We start from the raw sequence: 16,349 nt of genomic DNA, 5'->3' as shown, positions 1-16,349 counted from the left end.
GTGGATCTCCCCAAAGTCTACCCTGCCAGGGAAGTAGCCAGTAAAAGACTTCCATCTCCACTGATGAGTATGAAACACTACCCATGTGTTGTTTAACTGATTGGGCTTTAAAAATTCATTATTTGATCCTGTCAATGTTTGATTTAATATCTCTCATTTTTAGGTTTAGCTACCAAGCATTGTATAGCTATATACCCCAGAATGATGATGAATTGGAACTCCGAGATGGAGATATTGTTGATGTCATGGAAAAATGTGATGATGGATGGTTCGTTGGTAAGTGATCTCCTCGCGCTTTCCTTACTAGTTGTGTATTGAAGGAGTAACGAGGAGCGACAAGCCACGCAAAAGGCAGTCCTTGCTGCACAGAAAACAGAGCCTTCTCTGATCAGGGTCTGCTGTCGGGCGTACTGGGTCACCCACATTATGCTTGCTCTGAAGACTGTGTGGGTGACAGTCGTGGTACCAGACCCAAAATCCAAGCATGCCAATGCAGCTGCACAGGAGGGCAGTTGTCAGATTACTGGAGTTCTGTTTGTATTTCTGTTGCGCATTTTATCTGTTGTACATTTGAAATTTTTATTTATTTTATACTCTTAGGAAACAACACAAGAGAATTTGAGCGTAGGTCTCAACCGTGAAACTCAAGCGTATGTGTAGACATTCCAAAGACCTTATTTACTTATTTACAGGCTTCCCATAACTTTAATCAAAACAACCTGCTTAATTAAAACAAAGATTCACCATTAGAGAACAGGAGAAAAATCAATATTTTTTGAGATTTTACTACAAAGCAGATACTTGCTCAATATACTTTGTTATTGAAGTTCTCGATAAATAGCCCGTGACACAAGAATTATCTTCAGTTCACAGACTCAAAAACTGAAGCCCAAAGTGGTGACATAAGTATCCCAGGTCACCCAGGTAGCCAGGCGTGGGTCCAATACTCAGATTCAGGAGTATCTGTCCCCAGGTTTCTGTTCTTTCTCCTCAGGCACAAATATGCTCTTGGGAGCCACTGACTCACTTTTTGCCTCTGCTTTCCCCTTGTACAAATGGCTTTACCTTTATCTTCCTTCTAAGACCAGTTCCTTCCTGATCTCTCTGGAAAATCCTGTTAACGTGTAGTCCTCTCAGGGCTGGGGTAGTGAGAATGGCCAGGCCACAGCAGACATGGGAAGCCAGAAAGATTTGCCTGGGACTCACAGGCCTCTTAGAAAGCTGCCCCATCCTCCCCAGACCCCCAGAAGCCTGTGGCCGCTCAGCATCCTCAAACTGCTCCAGTCAGAAGGAAGTCAGGTCTGCGAAGTCGGCAACACTCCAGTGGAGTGTAGTCAAGCCGTGAATGGAATTTAAAATTTTCTGGAAGCCACCTTGAAGAAGTAAAATGAAACCCATAAAACTAATTGTAGGGATATAGTTTATTAACACCATGCATTCAAAATATTGTCATTTGAATGCGGAATCGGTATAAAAAATTGTTAGTATGAAAAGAAGAATGTGGGGCGCCTGGGTGGCTCAGTGGGTTAAAGCCTCTGCCTTCGGCTCAGGTCATGATCCCATGGTCCTGGGATTGAGCCCCACATCGGGCTCTCTGCTAAGTGGGGAGCCTGCTTCCCTCTTTCTCTCTCTGCCTGCCTCTCTGCCTACTTGCGATCTCTGTCTGTCAGATAAATAAACAAAATATTTAAAAAAAAAAAAAAAAAGAAAGAAAGAAAGAAAAGGAGAGTATAAACGGTCTTCCTCAACCTTGGAATTCTGATGTGTATTTTGCAGATTGGGTGTAGCTGTTCAGACTGGGCACGTTTCCAGTGCCCGGTCGCTGCCTGTGCCAGGCGTAGGAGAGCGCAGCTCTGGTGTAGATTCACTGTTAAATCCCTCCAGGACTATTTACATTTTTTTTTAAGACTTTATTTACTTATTTGACAGAGATCACAAGTAGGCAGAGAGGCAGGCCAGAGAGAGGATGGAAGCAGGCTCCCCGCTGAGCAGAGAGCCCGATGCAGGGCTCAATCCCTGGACCCCGGGATCATGACCTGGGCCGAAGGCAGAGGCTTTAACCCACTGAGCCACCCAGGCACCCCCTATTTACATTTTTTATGAGAACATGGGGTAGGGTGAGGGGGATGCCTCAATCCCTCAAATACTTCAGAATGGAGCCTAGTGCTCAGAGGAGAATCAAGTAACCCAGCGGAGCTCGTTTTTCCTGTCCATAAGGGAAGGTGCGAATCAGCTATAGGAGCACATCTCTGGCCCTTATCATCTCAGTTCTCTGCAGCCTCCTCGGGGTCCTCCCTCAGGGGTCAACCAGTTCTTTCAGATGTCTTTAGGTTGACACTTTCTTTTAGCTTCGGGCAACAGCTCCAGCCTGCCGGTAGCAGCTGCTTGGAATGCTGTGGTCCCTGGGGTCGTGGAGCTGTATCCACGCCAACTGGAAAAAGGATGCAATTGTCCCAATTGTGCTGTTGGCCAGTGAGTGCGGACCAGGGACATGGCCTGGATCTGCCACCACCCCCACCCCCAGCTTTAGAGAGTCCCAAGGGAAGGAGCCAGGTTAGGGATCCAGCAGTTCGGGATGTTGAACAGTGCAGGAAGGCATTGTACCCCCATAGCTCAGTGTTCCTGCCTCAGCGGGAGCCTTGGCAAGGTGGGCAGTAGAGGCAGGTGTCAGTCCAGGGCTCAGGCATGGGCTTCTGAGAGGAATTTCCTTTTGATGTGTGCCCCTATCCAGGAGACTTTCAGAAATCCTACAGTTTAGAAGTTCTAAATCCCTGGTATCTTGTGTTGAATAAATGGGTTCATCTTTTTCCAAAAAGGAGAAGTATTAGAAAGAGCAGTGGGCTGGAAGTCAGGCGTCCTGGGTTCCGAGCCTGCTTCTGATGCTTGCTAAACTGTGGGACTTAAGCTCTCTGGGCTTCCCATTCCTCATCTGGAAAGGGGGCTGGGGCTAGTCCCAAGAGTGCCTGCCTGGCTTACGACCCAGCATTGTTTTGCCACGTAAGAGATAAGACCAGGGAAAGTGCTTGGAAACCACATGCTGTTCTTCACGCTGCAAAGTTATCAAAGGGCTCTCTCCAGGGGTGCCTGCGTGGCTCAGTCCGTCAAGCGTCAGACTCTTGGTTTCCTCAGGTCATGGTCTCAGGGTTGTGAGATCGAGCCCTGAGTTGGGCCCCGGGCTTGATGGGGAGTCTGCTTGGAATTCTCTCTCCCTCGGCCCCTCCCCCTCTCATGTGTGTGCACTCTCGCTCTCTCAAATAAATTAATTTAAAAAACAACAACAACAACAACAGAGGGCTCTCTCTGAACTCATGGGTGAGCTTTCTTATTTTGCTTATGTTCTGTTTGTTTTTCTATAGGTACTTCAAGAAGGACAAGGCAATTTGGTACTTTTCCAGGCAACTATGTAAAGCCTTTGTATCTATAAGAAGATTGAAAACCGGAGATTATTTTTTCTTGGAGGATGAAGCATAACTCGTGAACTGGTCTCTTTATTTAAATGTTGAGTCAGTAGGAAAACTAATGCAGTGGATAAAGTAAGAAGCAAAAGAGAGGGACAGAGAAGTGTTGTGTCTAAAGGCCGAGTCTGTCTACGCTGACAGCATATCAGGCAAGCCGGACTGAGGAAAAAGGAATGAGGCAAGTCTGTATTTACTTAGCTGCTTCTGGGAGCCACTCCAAGCCTTCCCCGCCTCTCCCCTTCTTGGGTAATCTGACCTGTAACACAGTCCAGGATCAGTGAAGTCAGAAATGCCTCTTGCTGCCCTGGCCTTGACCGGCTCTGGCTCGACGTGGCCATTTAGCCAGAAGCAGCCCTCGGGACACCAGGCAGATCCCCAGCCGTTCTCCAAAGGCTCCGTACCCCAGCCACCCCAGAGCCCACCGGTTTCCCAACGTTGCTGGAAATCTGCTTAGGCGGCTGAGGCCTCCCCTGGACAGTGGTGGAGGCTACCAGGCTCTCCAAGACCATGTGCCTCGTTCCTGGGGAACATGGGGCAATGGAGGGAGCGTGGAGGTGCCCTGTGCACTGAGCCTGCACGCACCATGGCCCTCGACGCCCCTGGTGTTCAGACTGAAAAGCACATGAGGTTTGCTGGTGGAAGTGGTGTGCCCAGGTCAGGTAGTTAAAGTTGTGTTTCCAAGTGATGACGTTAGGAAGTTCTGTAGCTATCAAGGTCGCTTGCGACGTGACCCTTTCCCATATCACTGACTTGTAAATGGTCACCTTTGGCACAATTTCATTTACCAGAATGCCAGTGCTCACCTTTCTTTTCTGGATTGTTTTTGGTCAGGGCATTTTGAGGTGGCTAGGCCTGTTCTCTCAGAGAACCAGGGATGGCGTTCAGTGAATCGTTGAACAGACACCATCGCACGTTGGACGCTGGCGCCACCAAGGAGCAGGACATGCCCCACACCCTAGACTCACTGTGTCCTCATTTGTACTCCCTGAAACAGGTTCAGGAAACGCCCATGAGGTAGTCACCCAGTATCCTCACCCCGGTGAGGCTTCTCTTCAGAGCAGAAGGCACAGAGGCTGTGGCCCTATATGTGAGGCCCTATGTGTGAGGCAGTGATTCTGCCGCTCCCAGGAGGTCTGTCCTCTGTGGGGCCATGTGGGAGGAAGGAGGCCCCTGTAACACCCGGGTGCTCAGTCACAACTCCATCCATCTTAAGGATGTTGGTCAGCCTCTCTGTTAGGTCCGTTGAAGAAATAGGGACTGGCCCACCTGCCTGTCGGGTACTCACAGGTGACGAGAGAGGCAGACACACAAAACTACTGGGTCAAGAGAGACCATGATATGTGCTGAGAAGGGTATGAGAGAGAGGAGGAGGTTATCTTTCCCTGGAGAGACTCTAGAAAGCATTGTCGTGTTTCTCTCTCCATGAGCTCACTCTTGAACAACTAGGCTGCTGGAAGAACCTTTGTCTGAGGGTAGTTTATGGCCAGAAATTCTTGGAACTTTTCCAGAGTCTTCAGAATCTCATCCTCCCCACAAATACGCATCCAAGGTCACAAATAAGAACAGCATTTCTAGGTAGGTGGACTGTGTACAGGAATCCTGGCTCTCTGCATATAGCTCAGAATTGCCCCCCCAACCATTGTCCCAGAGTTTGGAGTCCTTACAAGGAGGCAGAGTCTGTCTTCAGTGCCTCTGCCTCACCTTCTGTCTCTGCCACTCACCTGCCACCCATCAGCTCTGCACCCCTGTGCCCCCCTCAGACAGCCTCATTCTCTTCCTGTCCTCCTTTCAAGTCCTCGTCTCAGGAAAGAAAATGCTGCTGACTCCTTCACACTAGAGTGTAAATGACTGAAAAGAGGAATGTGTTAACTTCTTCCTGGAGACATTTGTTTTTAACTAGGACAGAGAAGAGCCTTAACCCCAAGGGATGAGGCTATGGAACTAATGGTGGGGGTAGGGGTGCCGGTGGTGGGGGAGGAGCTTCCTGGGTAGAAGGAGCCTCTCTGAGTCTTTGAATCAGACTCCCTGCTTTGGAAGGTCCACTTCCCCTGGGGGTGCTGTTTGACTCTCTCTGAGGGAATATAGTGCAAGTGCATAAGCACATGCGTTTTGCACGACAGCATTTCACTCATTTTTGGAATGTAACTCCTATATTGGCTAACGTGTTTCCTGGTCTGTCATAGATGCAAACCATTAATAATAATCTTAATCTAATAGTTCTGTTTTGTTTTGTTTTGTTTTTTTGAGGGGTGCTTCTTGATTCAGTAGGTAATTTTGAACACCTCTTTAAATACAGCTAGAAAATAAAACCAATTTGTAAAGCCACATTCGCGTATGATGCCAGCCTCACGCATTTGTAGATCTCCAGAAACCCAGGTATGCCTCACCGATTTGCCAGTCTTTAACAAAATCATGTCAAAATTTGCATCAAACTTCAGCTTCCTATGTATGATGAAACAAGGAACCAAGGTTTCCAATTGCTCTTTTGTCCTCAGACATTTAGTAATATAAAATACCTATTTTTATGCCAGATATTTATACAGGTTTATTAATAGCAAGCGCAACTAACTGGCACCATGCCTTGCAACACATTTTGATATATTCGCCATGCTTCTGGGTAAAGACAAGCCCTAACTACTTATCTTTTGCAGTCTCTCTCGGATCAGTAAAAGAAAAAAAAATCATATGCGTAAGAAGTAGGACTGTAAATATGTATATTTAACTTTGTATATCCCATGTACCTACTTTGTATAGAAAAATAATTTTAAAAATTTGAACTGAAGGGGGGTAAAATAAGGAAGTCATGAAGTTTTTTGCATTTTTATTTAAATGAAGGAATTCCAAATAATTCACCTGCAGATTTTTAGCACAAAAATAGCCATTGTAAAGTGTTAAAATTTCAAATAATCATTCTTTCTGGGAGAGAAGGTAATTGTTATCTCAGTTATAGGTTTTTTTTGTTCTTTTTTTTTTATTTTGTTTTTGATTTATTTTTTGCAGTCCTATTTATCTATAGTAGGTATAAGTTCTTTTGCTAGAATAAGTCACTACAGAGAAGATTATATTCTGAGAGAAAAATAACTGACATTATACATAACCAATTAATTTAAAGTGTTGCCATTTTAATCACACACGGAGAGCATGTACTATGCTGAAACAGATTGTTCTCTTCATTTATTTTTCTTTATTGCCGTGGATCGATTTGATAAATGGGTGTGTTGAGATACTACATTTGCTGTACGTATTATTTAATAAACTTTATTCAGAATTGCGTGGCATATGTTTGTTCTTACCATTCATTGTTTCTTTCCTTCCTTCGCCAAATTTCTCAAGGGAGGATTATATTCACGGCTTCAACATCACATCCTCTCTTTTTCCCTTCTTAATCACATACCATCTGGCTTTGCTCCTGGAAGACCGCACTTCTTACCTTACTCCTTTCTCAATAAGCTAACTCTGTGACCTTCTCTGAATTGGCCGCTGTTGACCATCCCACCGTGCTTTCCATTCTGATTACAAAAATAATGTGTCTTTAAGAGCAAAAGTAAAACCTTATAGGGGCACCTGGGTGGCTCAGCTCAGGTCATGATCTTAGTCCTGGGATCGAGCCCCGCATCGGGCTCTCTGCTCAGTGGAGAGCCTGCTTCCTCCTCTCTCTCTCTGCCTGCCTCCCTGCCTACTTGTGATCTCTGTTTGTCAGATAGACAGATAGATAAATAAATAAATAATATTTTTTTTTTTAAAAAGGCAAAACCTTATAAAATGTGTGCAGCAGGTCTTGATTTGCTCTGCAAGACATGGGTATGGAAATGATATGGCATTTGGTTTTTCTAAATGGAGTTAAATCGGCTATGAGCCTTCTCTTGCTTTGGTGGGTGAAAATGCAGCCTGTCCCCTCGCAAACCAAGTGTGTGAAGATGGCGGCATAGGCATCCAGCCTCCCCTGGCATCCCGTGGCTAGAACCGCTCCCTTCTCTGTGGGGCGGGGCCTGCTGTGCACAAAACCAAACCTCCCCCTTCCCATGGTTCTGTCCTCCTCCACCTCTGTCAGCTAAGCAGTGCCACCTCTTGGGGGTGACTCTGTGGCATCCCTCTTGGTGGGCTTAGATGTCTAACAGGGGAGAAGCGTTGTCTTCCAGGGGTCTGACAGCCTCAGGACTGAGCCTGGGGTCACAGGCAATACTTTCAGGCCACTCATCCCTTCCAACAAATCCATCAGCTGTACTTTCAGAGGACGTTTAGAACCCAAGCTTGTCCAGCCATCGGCACTAGAGTCCAAGCCATTTTCTCTCTGGGTCCTTGTAGTCACTTTCTAACTCGCCTTCCTGCTTCTGCCCTTGCTGCCTCTACTCTGGTCTTAAGAGCAGCCAGAATGATCATTTTAAAGTCTATCCAAAACCCTCTCGGGGCTTCTCACATCACTGAGGGGTACCATGGCCTCAGGTCCATTGGTACACAGTCCCACCCCCTCCCTTACCTCTGGCTTCATTTCTTCTTCTTCCTTATGGGCTCAGACTCATCAAGCACCCTTCAAGTTCAGGATCTTCCATCTGTCTTCTGTGCCTGGAAGACCCTTGCTGCCGGAGCTGCATGGCTTTCTTCCTCGCTCTCTTTACATCTTTATGTTGCCTTCTCAACCAGGCTTTCTCTGACCACTTTATGTATAGGAGGACCCTACTGTTTCCACCCAGCATCCTCTCCCCCTTTCTTCCTCTGTGCTTCATAATTCATCAGCATCTGATCATTTGTTTCACAATCCTCTAAAATCCTTGAGGTTATTGATTCCATTTGGCTTTTATGTGCCCAGCACCAAGAAGAGTGCCTAATATAGTTGGCACTCAGTCACTTGATCAAGTATGGATCAAATGGAGAAGTAAATGAACCCCTAGGGCCACAGATCTTAGAACTCACAATACTAATAAGGAAGGAAGGGATGTGTTATCAGTCCTTTTTCTTATAGCAGCAGACATAGAACAGCAATCAATCTCAAATTATTCTAGACTTGTGCAAACAACAGGTGAGAATTTTCTGTAATTACAGTCACCTCCCCACCGAGATTACTGAAGTTGACTACCCTTTGTATGGTCCTCTGCGCTTTCTTTGCACAGTACACACACACACACACACACACACACACACACACGTCTATAAACAAAAGCTTTGCATAGTCTTATACACTCCGCCCCCCCCCTTAACAATAGAGCTTGGACATGTTTCCATAATTTACTTAACCAATCCCCTATTGATGCAAATATTGCCAGCTTTCCCCCCCCCACAATAAACAATGCTGCATTGAATACAATTATTGGCTCAAAGAGCAAGAACCTTTCAAATCTTGAGATACTGCCAAATTGCCTTCCAAAGTGTATCACATCGGTTTATACTCCCGCCAAGCCCATGGGAGTGTCTGTTTCCCCACCACCCAGTCATCTGCTTCCATGGAATGCTGTTCCTTGGTTCGTCTGCCTTTTTGCTGGTCAGCCCTCTTTCTAGATCTTTACTTGCATTCCCAGCTGTCTTATTTTCTCTTAACACATGCTCCTTCAGGGAGTAGATCCCTCACAATGTAATTTGGCGGAAAGAGTCAGTTGTCTGAGGGCTCCCGTCAATGATAAGTGGTAGAAACCTAACACCACTGGCCATTCTTGGGTCAAGTCACTGGAAAGAAGGGAGTTGGAACCAGCCTCGGGCAGGAGTGAATCCAGATTCTCAAACTCTCGTATTTGTCTTGCTCTTGGCATTGTTGACTTGTTTGGCTCCATTTTCACCTACCGACTGCGACAGTAGGAAACATGAGCTGTAGGCAGCTCTGGGCTCATTCTCACAGGTCTCTGACTCCCTTTTCTAGGGAAAAAGGCCTTCCCGTTGTGCTTCCCTGAAAACAATTCCAGACCCTGCCAGCTCCAACTTGGATGGTCGTCCTTCCTTTGACTAATCGCTGGCCAAAATGGGTGTAGTAGGAGTGATAGCCTCAACGACATCATGTGGACTGAGGGAGAGGAGGAGGCCAGGGGAGGGGTGTGCTGCTCTAAGAAGGAAGGAGACATCTTGATTGATAACTCAATGTTCCCCTGTGCAAGCAAGGCTCCAAGCGTTACTGTGACAAGCTTTAGAAAATGGAATACCATTGCCCTCTCAATACAAATGCCCATGAGCTGATGCAGGCTGGGTGCTGAAGCTCTTTAGGCCAAAGTCTTGAGAAGTACATGGTGGGGAGCACAAGATGGCCCCCCATCAAGGGGTTTGATGTGACGCTGAGGGCATGGCACAACTGTATCACATGCTAAAAATACTCCTCTAAAGGAAAAAGGATTAGTGTCTCAAAAGACATGAAGAATGTTTGCATGAGTTGTACCTAGGTGTTTTTGCCAGGTCTTGGCATGTTGCGATCAAACCTGTCTTGGGAACACTTGGCTGAGGCCCTTCAGACAAATGAAAGGAGTTACTGCTTGATGTAAGTCATCTGTGGCATGGATTAGCCAGGCGGGAGGTTCGGATTGAACATACTCAAGAAAATTGAAGATGAACCCATAGATGGAAGAGCCCATGATGAGCCACCAAATGGCCACGTGACGCTGCTGTCTGTCCTAGGGGACGAGTTCTCTGCTCCTCTAGCACTTTCACCCTGACGTCAGCAGAGGCAAAATACTGGGTACATTAAGAGTCTCTGGCCCCTCTGGCTTACTGGTTTTTAAAGTGAGACCAAAAGGGATGCTTGCCTGGCTCAGTCAGTGGACCAGGCGATTCTTGATCTCAGGATCATGAGCTCGAGCCCCATGTTGGGCATGGAGATTCCTTTTTTAAAAAATGAAACTGACAAACTTAAATGAATCTGTAAAAAAGAAGGAGAGGTGAGAAGCGTCTTCTAGATAGTAGCCTAAATCACATAGATTGATAGGACTTTGTATCATCAAGGTCACTGGATCTCCAAGTGTGTCCCGTGGGCCTGTTGGAGTCCCTAGGCCCTTTCAGCAGATGTATAAAGCCAAAACTGTCTTCATAATGCCAAGATGCTCCTGGTAGCCAGCTTCCACGAATACCTCTGGTGATCCCTACCTCCCAGTATTCACGCCCTTCTGCACTCTGCCAAGGCTGGTCTGGTGAACCTGTAGATTACGGCACAAGAAATGGCATGTCACTTCCAAGACTAGGTCATACAAGCCCTTGTAGCAGCTGTCTCTTGTTCATGGGGAGAAGGAGACCGTGCTTTAGAAGTTCTAAGACTGGGGTGCCTGGGTGGCTCAGTTGGTTAAGCATCTGCCTCAACTCAGGTCTACTCAGGTCCCAGGATTGAGCCCCACATCAGGCTCTCTGCTCAGGGGGAGTCTGCTTCTCCCTCTCCCTCTGCCATCACCTGCCCACTCTCTCTTGATTTTCTCGTTCTGCCTTTCAAATAAATAAATAAAATGTTTTTTTATAAAGTTCTAATACCTAGTTGTCATATTGGATAAATGTGCTAATTCTTCCCAAAGGGAGAGCTATTACAACACTGGCCTGGGAGTCAGAAGACCTCGGTTCCTGTGCTGCTTCAGGTGCTTCGGTTGTGAGACCTCAGAAACACCACTCCAGTTCTCTGGGCTGGGGTTTCCTCACCGGGGAAGGGGAGACACCTGGACCAACATGGTTTCTGTTACAAAGGAGGAAAAGGACATGATGTTTGAAAGGCAACCTGCAGAGCCCAACCAGAGGATTCCTGTTCCTCCAGTGTCTACTCTGTCCCAGCATTTTTCATGCATTTTCTCATTTACTTCTCATACCAACCCTGATCTCCACTAACAGGTGAGACATCCGAGACAGAGGAGTTCAGCTCAAGGATATCCAGCGCGTAACAGGTTTCGGTCTGACTCCAAAGCCAGTGTATTTTCCACTGATCGCACCCTGCTGCCTCCAAGCCAGGACAGACAGCCGGGACAGACAGCTGGGATGAGTCTGCAGACCAGTATACCTCAGAACATCGAAACCTCACCTAGAGATTATAACATCTCCAAGAATGCCCTCATGGAATAATGCTAACAGTGATAACCATTTAATGAGCACCGACTATGTGCTTAAACATTAAAAGTTCAAAAACAGGTCGATTTCCTCAGCCTTCTGCCAGAGCCAAGATAGCAGCAAAGACACGGAAGAAAAACTCAGGTGCCCGCGCCGATTCCATGTCATCTTGTCTTCTACCACTCACGAGCCTCTCCAAAGTTTGGTCCAGCCTCGGTGCTCAGACTTTCTCACCACACCCACCCTTTGTCACCTGCACTGCAGCTCCGCTATGTAGATCTGCCAAGCTCAAAGACCCCCGCCTAGGAATTTGTACTCCATATTATCTATCAGTTAAGAATGTCTTCAATTACAATAGCAGATGGCCCCCAAATGGGACAGCTTATGTGACAGATGTGTCTCATTATCTCACAGAAAAGATGGGCTCTAGTTAGTCTGTCGACTCCCCTGGTCTTTGTCTCATGATGCCGCGTTGGGTGGCACGGCAGTTCCAGGCTTCTCATCCTGACAACTGCTTTTGAAGGCAGGAAACAAGGAGCAACAGAGGACAGGTTTTCTCTGCACATGCTTTCCTTAAGGAAGGAACATCTTTTCCAAAAGCTCCCCCACCAGACATTTTCCCACATCTCATTGGCTGGAGCTGATCCCATGACGAATCCTTGCTGTAAAGAAACTGCCCGACAGTGGTGGGCATGGTGGAAGAGAGCTGGGGTGACTTTGGGTCACTAACCAGCAGCCATTCCTGGGCGCTCACTAGTTCTTTGGCTCCCATCTTGGCTCCCCAGGTCTTCCTGCCTTTCCCCTCACGGGATCTTCAAATTCTTTCCTGGCTCTTCCTCCTCTCTTCATTCCTTCAGTTTGGATGTTCCCCAAGCTGCTCTCTGTAATCTGTTGCCCGGGCAATCTTCTCTCTTCTCCTAACTTGAATATCACCCACTTTTTCTACATTACTTTTATTGTACTTTTTAAATTAAACAATACAAAGTTATGGAAACAAAACAGAACTCACCTAATCATTACCACTGAGATATAGTCTCTTTTGTGTTTACATGTCTGTGTGTGTAACTTGCTCTTTTCACTTATCATCAACACCTTTCCTGACAAGACATGTTCACCTCTACATCTTTATTTAATGATTACATGGTATTTCACGGTATAAATGTGCCAGATATACCTGTTGTTGACACATGGGCTGTATCCAATATTTTGCAATTATGGACAATTCTGTGGTGAACCTTTTACATGCTCTTAGTACCCAAAATGCCTACTTTTTTTCTAGACAAATTGCTGGAAGTGGAACGACTAGATCAAAGGGCACCCCACGTTTAAGGCTTTTAACACCCACATATTGTCATTCAACTGTTGACAAGACCTGTCCTGACCTTGACACTTCTCTTGGATTTATCTTTACGTCTTTGTCGCTAAGAATTAATCCTCCAGCCCCCTCCCTCGGCTGATACCACTCCCCAAAACCTCTTTGTGCTTTAAACCCACAAAATGATTATGGGGTTAGTGGTGCCCTCAGCACTTTAACTCGGGACTCCAACTGTAGATGAATGGTCTCTAGTATTTGTGAAAAGTTTCCAAAGAAGGAAAATGGGGCTCCTTAACATGGAGCACTGGGGGCAAGACAGGTGACCGTCATGCAGGGGATGTGCCACAGCAGGTGGCCTGGAACTAGGGAACACTTCCGGGAACCTCAGGGCGAAACAGGCCAGAGGACATGGGGAGGGGGCTCTAGGAAGAGAGATCAGAGCTTTCAAGGATTGCTACATAAAGGAATGTGACAGAGGAAGCTGACCCTTCATCCGGGGGCCATGAGAGGGTGGGCCCAGAGCAGGGGCAGCCCAGGGAGAGAATAAGAGAAACAGTAGTGTCTGTTTACCTAAAAACAATGAGGTTCCTTATAAACAGCAACCTTTCTGTGGCCCTTTCCAGTTAAGGAAAACCTCTCCGGATCTGTTCCTCCTCCAGCGACTACCTCGTTTCTCTCCTTCCCTTACGGCGAAATGCCTCGGACGGCAGTGTGCACCTGCTGTTTCTGGCTCTCCTGCTCTGTGGCTCTTGAAGCCACTCTAATTAGGATTTTGCCCCCACCCTACCAAAGCTCTTCAGTGAGGACCCTTGATGACTTTAACAGCATTAATCCCATGGGCAGTTCTCAATTCTCAAGTCCTTGGACTTCTCTGACACACCTGAAGACTCTCTCTTCTTGAAACCCTCTTCCCTTGGCTCCCAAGAACCACTGCCTCTCAGTCCTGGTCCCGCCTCATCACTGGCTGCTTTGACAGCGCATCCCCACCCCCCAGGCCCAATCCCTGGTCCCCTTCTTGTCCCACTCCCTGGTGCCCTCATCCACCCCTGGGTCTAAACCTCCCCCCACCATGTGCCCAGCTCCTGCCTGAGTTTCTCCCAGGCACCCCAGGAACCCCAGACTCCTACGTACAACGAACTGCTTGTTCCTCCTCCCCACGGGACTGCCTCCCCAGCCCCTGACACTTAAATATGTCCAGAACCAAATTCCACAGCATACCCCCAAAGCTGCTTCTCCCACAGGTTTCCCCATTTCAGTTAATGGCCATTCCATCCTTGGAGCTGCTGCATGGCCAGAACACATGAGTCATCCTTGACTCCCCTCTCCTGTACTGCGCTTCCCACCCAGCGGCAAAGGCTTTAAGATAGAGCCAGGATCCCAGCACTGCTGCAGACTCCTCTGCTCCTACCCTGGGTCCCTGCCAATAATCACCTCTCACCTGGATTATTGCAACAACCCACTTACTGCTCCCCTGCTGCTGCTCTTGCCTCCTCTTCCGTTTGTTTCAACACAGCGAACAGAGTGTTGGAAACAAAAGGCAGATCATGGGAAGCCACAGCGCAAAGCCTTCAGACCTTCCTCTTGCTCCCGGCGGTTCTCAGACACCCCACATGGGAGGTGCTGTCCAGCGAGGGGCCCGTGTTTGTCTGACCTCACCTCTCACTCGCATGCACTCTGCTCCAGTGCCCCCTCCCACCACCTTGCTGAGGAAGGTGCCAGACTGGTTCCCTTCTTGCTAGTTCCTCCGCCTGGAATGCACTTCCCCCAGAGAGCTACATACTCACTCACCTGTTCCGGGCTTGGCTCAGACCGCTTTCCTGAAGAAGTCCTCCCTCATCACTTTTATTAACATTTGCAACACATGTTTACTTTTCTCCACAGAATGTAATACTATCTGTCACTCTATATGGTTTCCTTTTAAAGAAAACATTTTATTTGGAGATCCGTTCAAGATCACAGAGAAGTTTGGGGCACCTGGGTGGCTCAGTGGGTTAAGCTGCTGCCTTCGGCTCAGGTCATGGTCTCAGGGTCCTGGGATTTTTGAGCCCCGCACCCCCCGAATCCAGCTCTCTGCTCCGCGGGGAGCCTGCTTCCCGTTCTCTCTCTGCCTGCTGCTCTGCCTACTTGTGATCTCTCTCTCTCTCTGTCAAATAAATAAAATTAAAAAAAAAATTTTAAAAAGATCACAAAAAAGCTCTAAGCATAAGGACAATACAAAGAACACCCATACATCCTTCACGCTGATTTACCTGTTGTTAATATTTTATCCCATTTACACCCTTCCTCCCTTCACACACACACACACACACACACACACACACACACACACACACACAAGCATGCATTCACACACACATAATTTTTCCTGAACCTTTTGAGAACAAGTGGCATACCTTGACCCCTTAAAGCTTCAGTGTGCTTTTCCTAAAGGTAGGCTATTCTGTTACATAACCATAATCTACTTCTCCATCCGTGAATTGAACATTGATAAGCTCCCACCCACATTAATTTTTCTCCTCTAGTACAGGGGAGTGTCCTCCCAGATACACTGCATTGGGATGGTCTGACTCTTCATTCTCCTTTAATCTGGAATAGTTCTATAAACTTTGCCTTCTATGACATTACCATTTTTAAAGAACATAGTCCCTCTCCCATCTCTTTAGATTTCAAAAGGGGTGATCTGAGGTTTCCTGGTGATTAGTCAGGTGACTCTTCTCTGGCCAGCACGTTTCATAAGCAATATTGTGTCCTTCTCGGGGTACTATATTTCAGCCACACATAGGGTACTTTTGCTCCTCACCAGTGATGTTAATTTTGCCTTCTGGCAAGGTAGTTTTCGATTTTGCCACATATTGTTATTTTTTCCTTTGCATCTGATGAGCATTCTGTGGGAAGATACACCCAGGGCCACCTGGGTGGCTCAGTCCACTAAACGTTTGACTCTTGGTTTCAGCTCAGATCATGATCTCAGGGTCGTGGGATCGAGCCCTGTGTTGGGCAACATGCTCAGCGCAGAACCTGTTTGCAAGACTCTCCCTCCTTCCCCCTCCAACCCCCTCTGGCCCTTCCTCCCCTCCCATGTTTTCTCTTTCTCTCTCAAAGGAATACATAAATCTTAAAAAAAAAAAAATCGTGCAAACATCTCATCGCACTCTCACTCTCGATTTTGCCTTCAACAATGACTCGTGCCCAAATTAATCTTTACTATGATAGCTGCAAAATGATGGTTTTCAAACTCTGGCACTCCTTCTACATTTACTAGTTGGGAATCAAAGTTCTACTGTAAGCGAGAACCTTTCCTTTCCCCTTCCTTCCTTCCTTCCTGACTGCCTGCCTCTGTCCGTCTGTCTAATCTCTCTAGCTAGCCATCTATTTACTGTGTGGACTTTTAGATTCTTATTTTTCCCAATAGACCAGAATTCCTTATTATTTTAATAAGTCGCTCCAGATTTGGCCAAGGAGAGCCCTTTTCACTGGCTTCTGTGCCTGCCACCTTCTCAAGCCCTTTCTTACTTTTCTACATAACAAGCTATCCCAGGCTAATCTTGTAGCTATCCTGCTGTAGCTCTAGAACTTCTTTGGAA

At 46.9% G+C, this 16,349-nt stretch overlaps 1 protein-coding gene across 1 annotated transcript in view; it reads left to right on the top strand.

Moving 5' to 3' along the window:
• Window positions 1–6,736, top strand: part of SORBS1 (sorbin and SH3 domain containing 1) — a 227,277-nt gene extending 220,541 nt beyond the window's left edge. The window contains 2 exon segments of the mRNA XM_032313382.1: window positions 164–276; window positions 3,357–6,736. Coding sequence (XP_032169273.1) covers window positions 164–276; window positions 3,357–3,424 — 181 coding nt within the window. The 3' untranslated portion in view covers window positions 3,425–6,736.
• Window positions 6,737–16,349: the final 9,613 nt, after the last annotated feature.

This window comes from Mustela erminea, chromosome 14 (assembly GCF_009829155.1).
Source record: "Mustela erminea isolate mMusErm1 chromosome 14, mMusErm1.Pri, whole genome shotgun sequence".
Lineage (NCBI taxonomy): Eukaryota > Metazoa > Chordata > Mammalia > Carnivora > Mustelidae > Mustela > Mustela erminea.
This window is presented reverse-complemented; position numbering and strand designations above follow the sequence as displayed.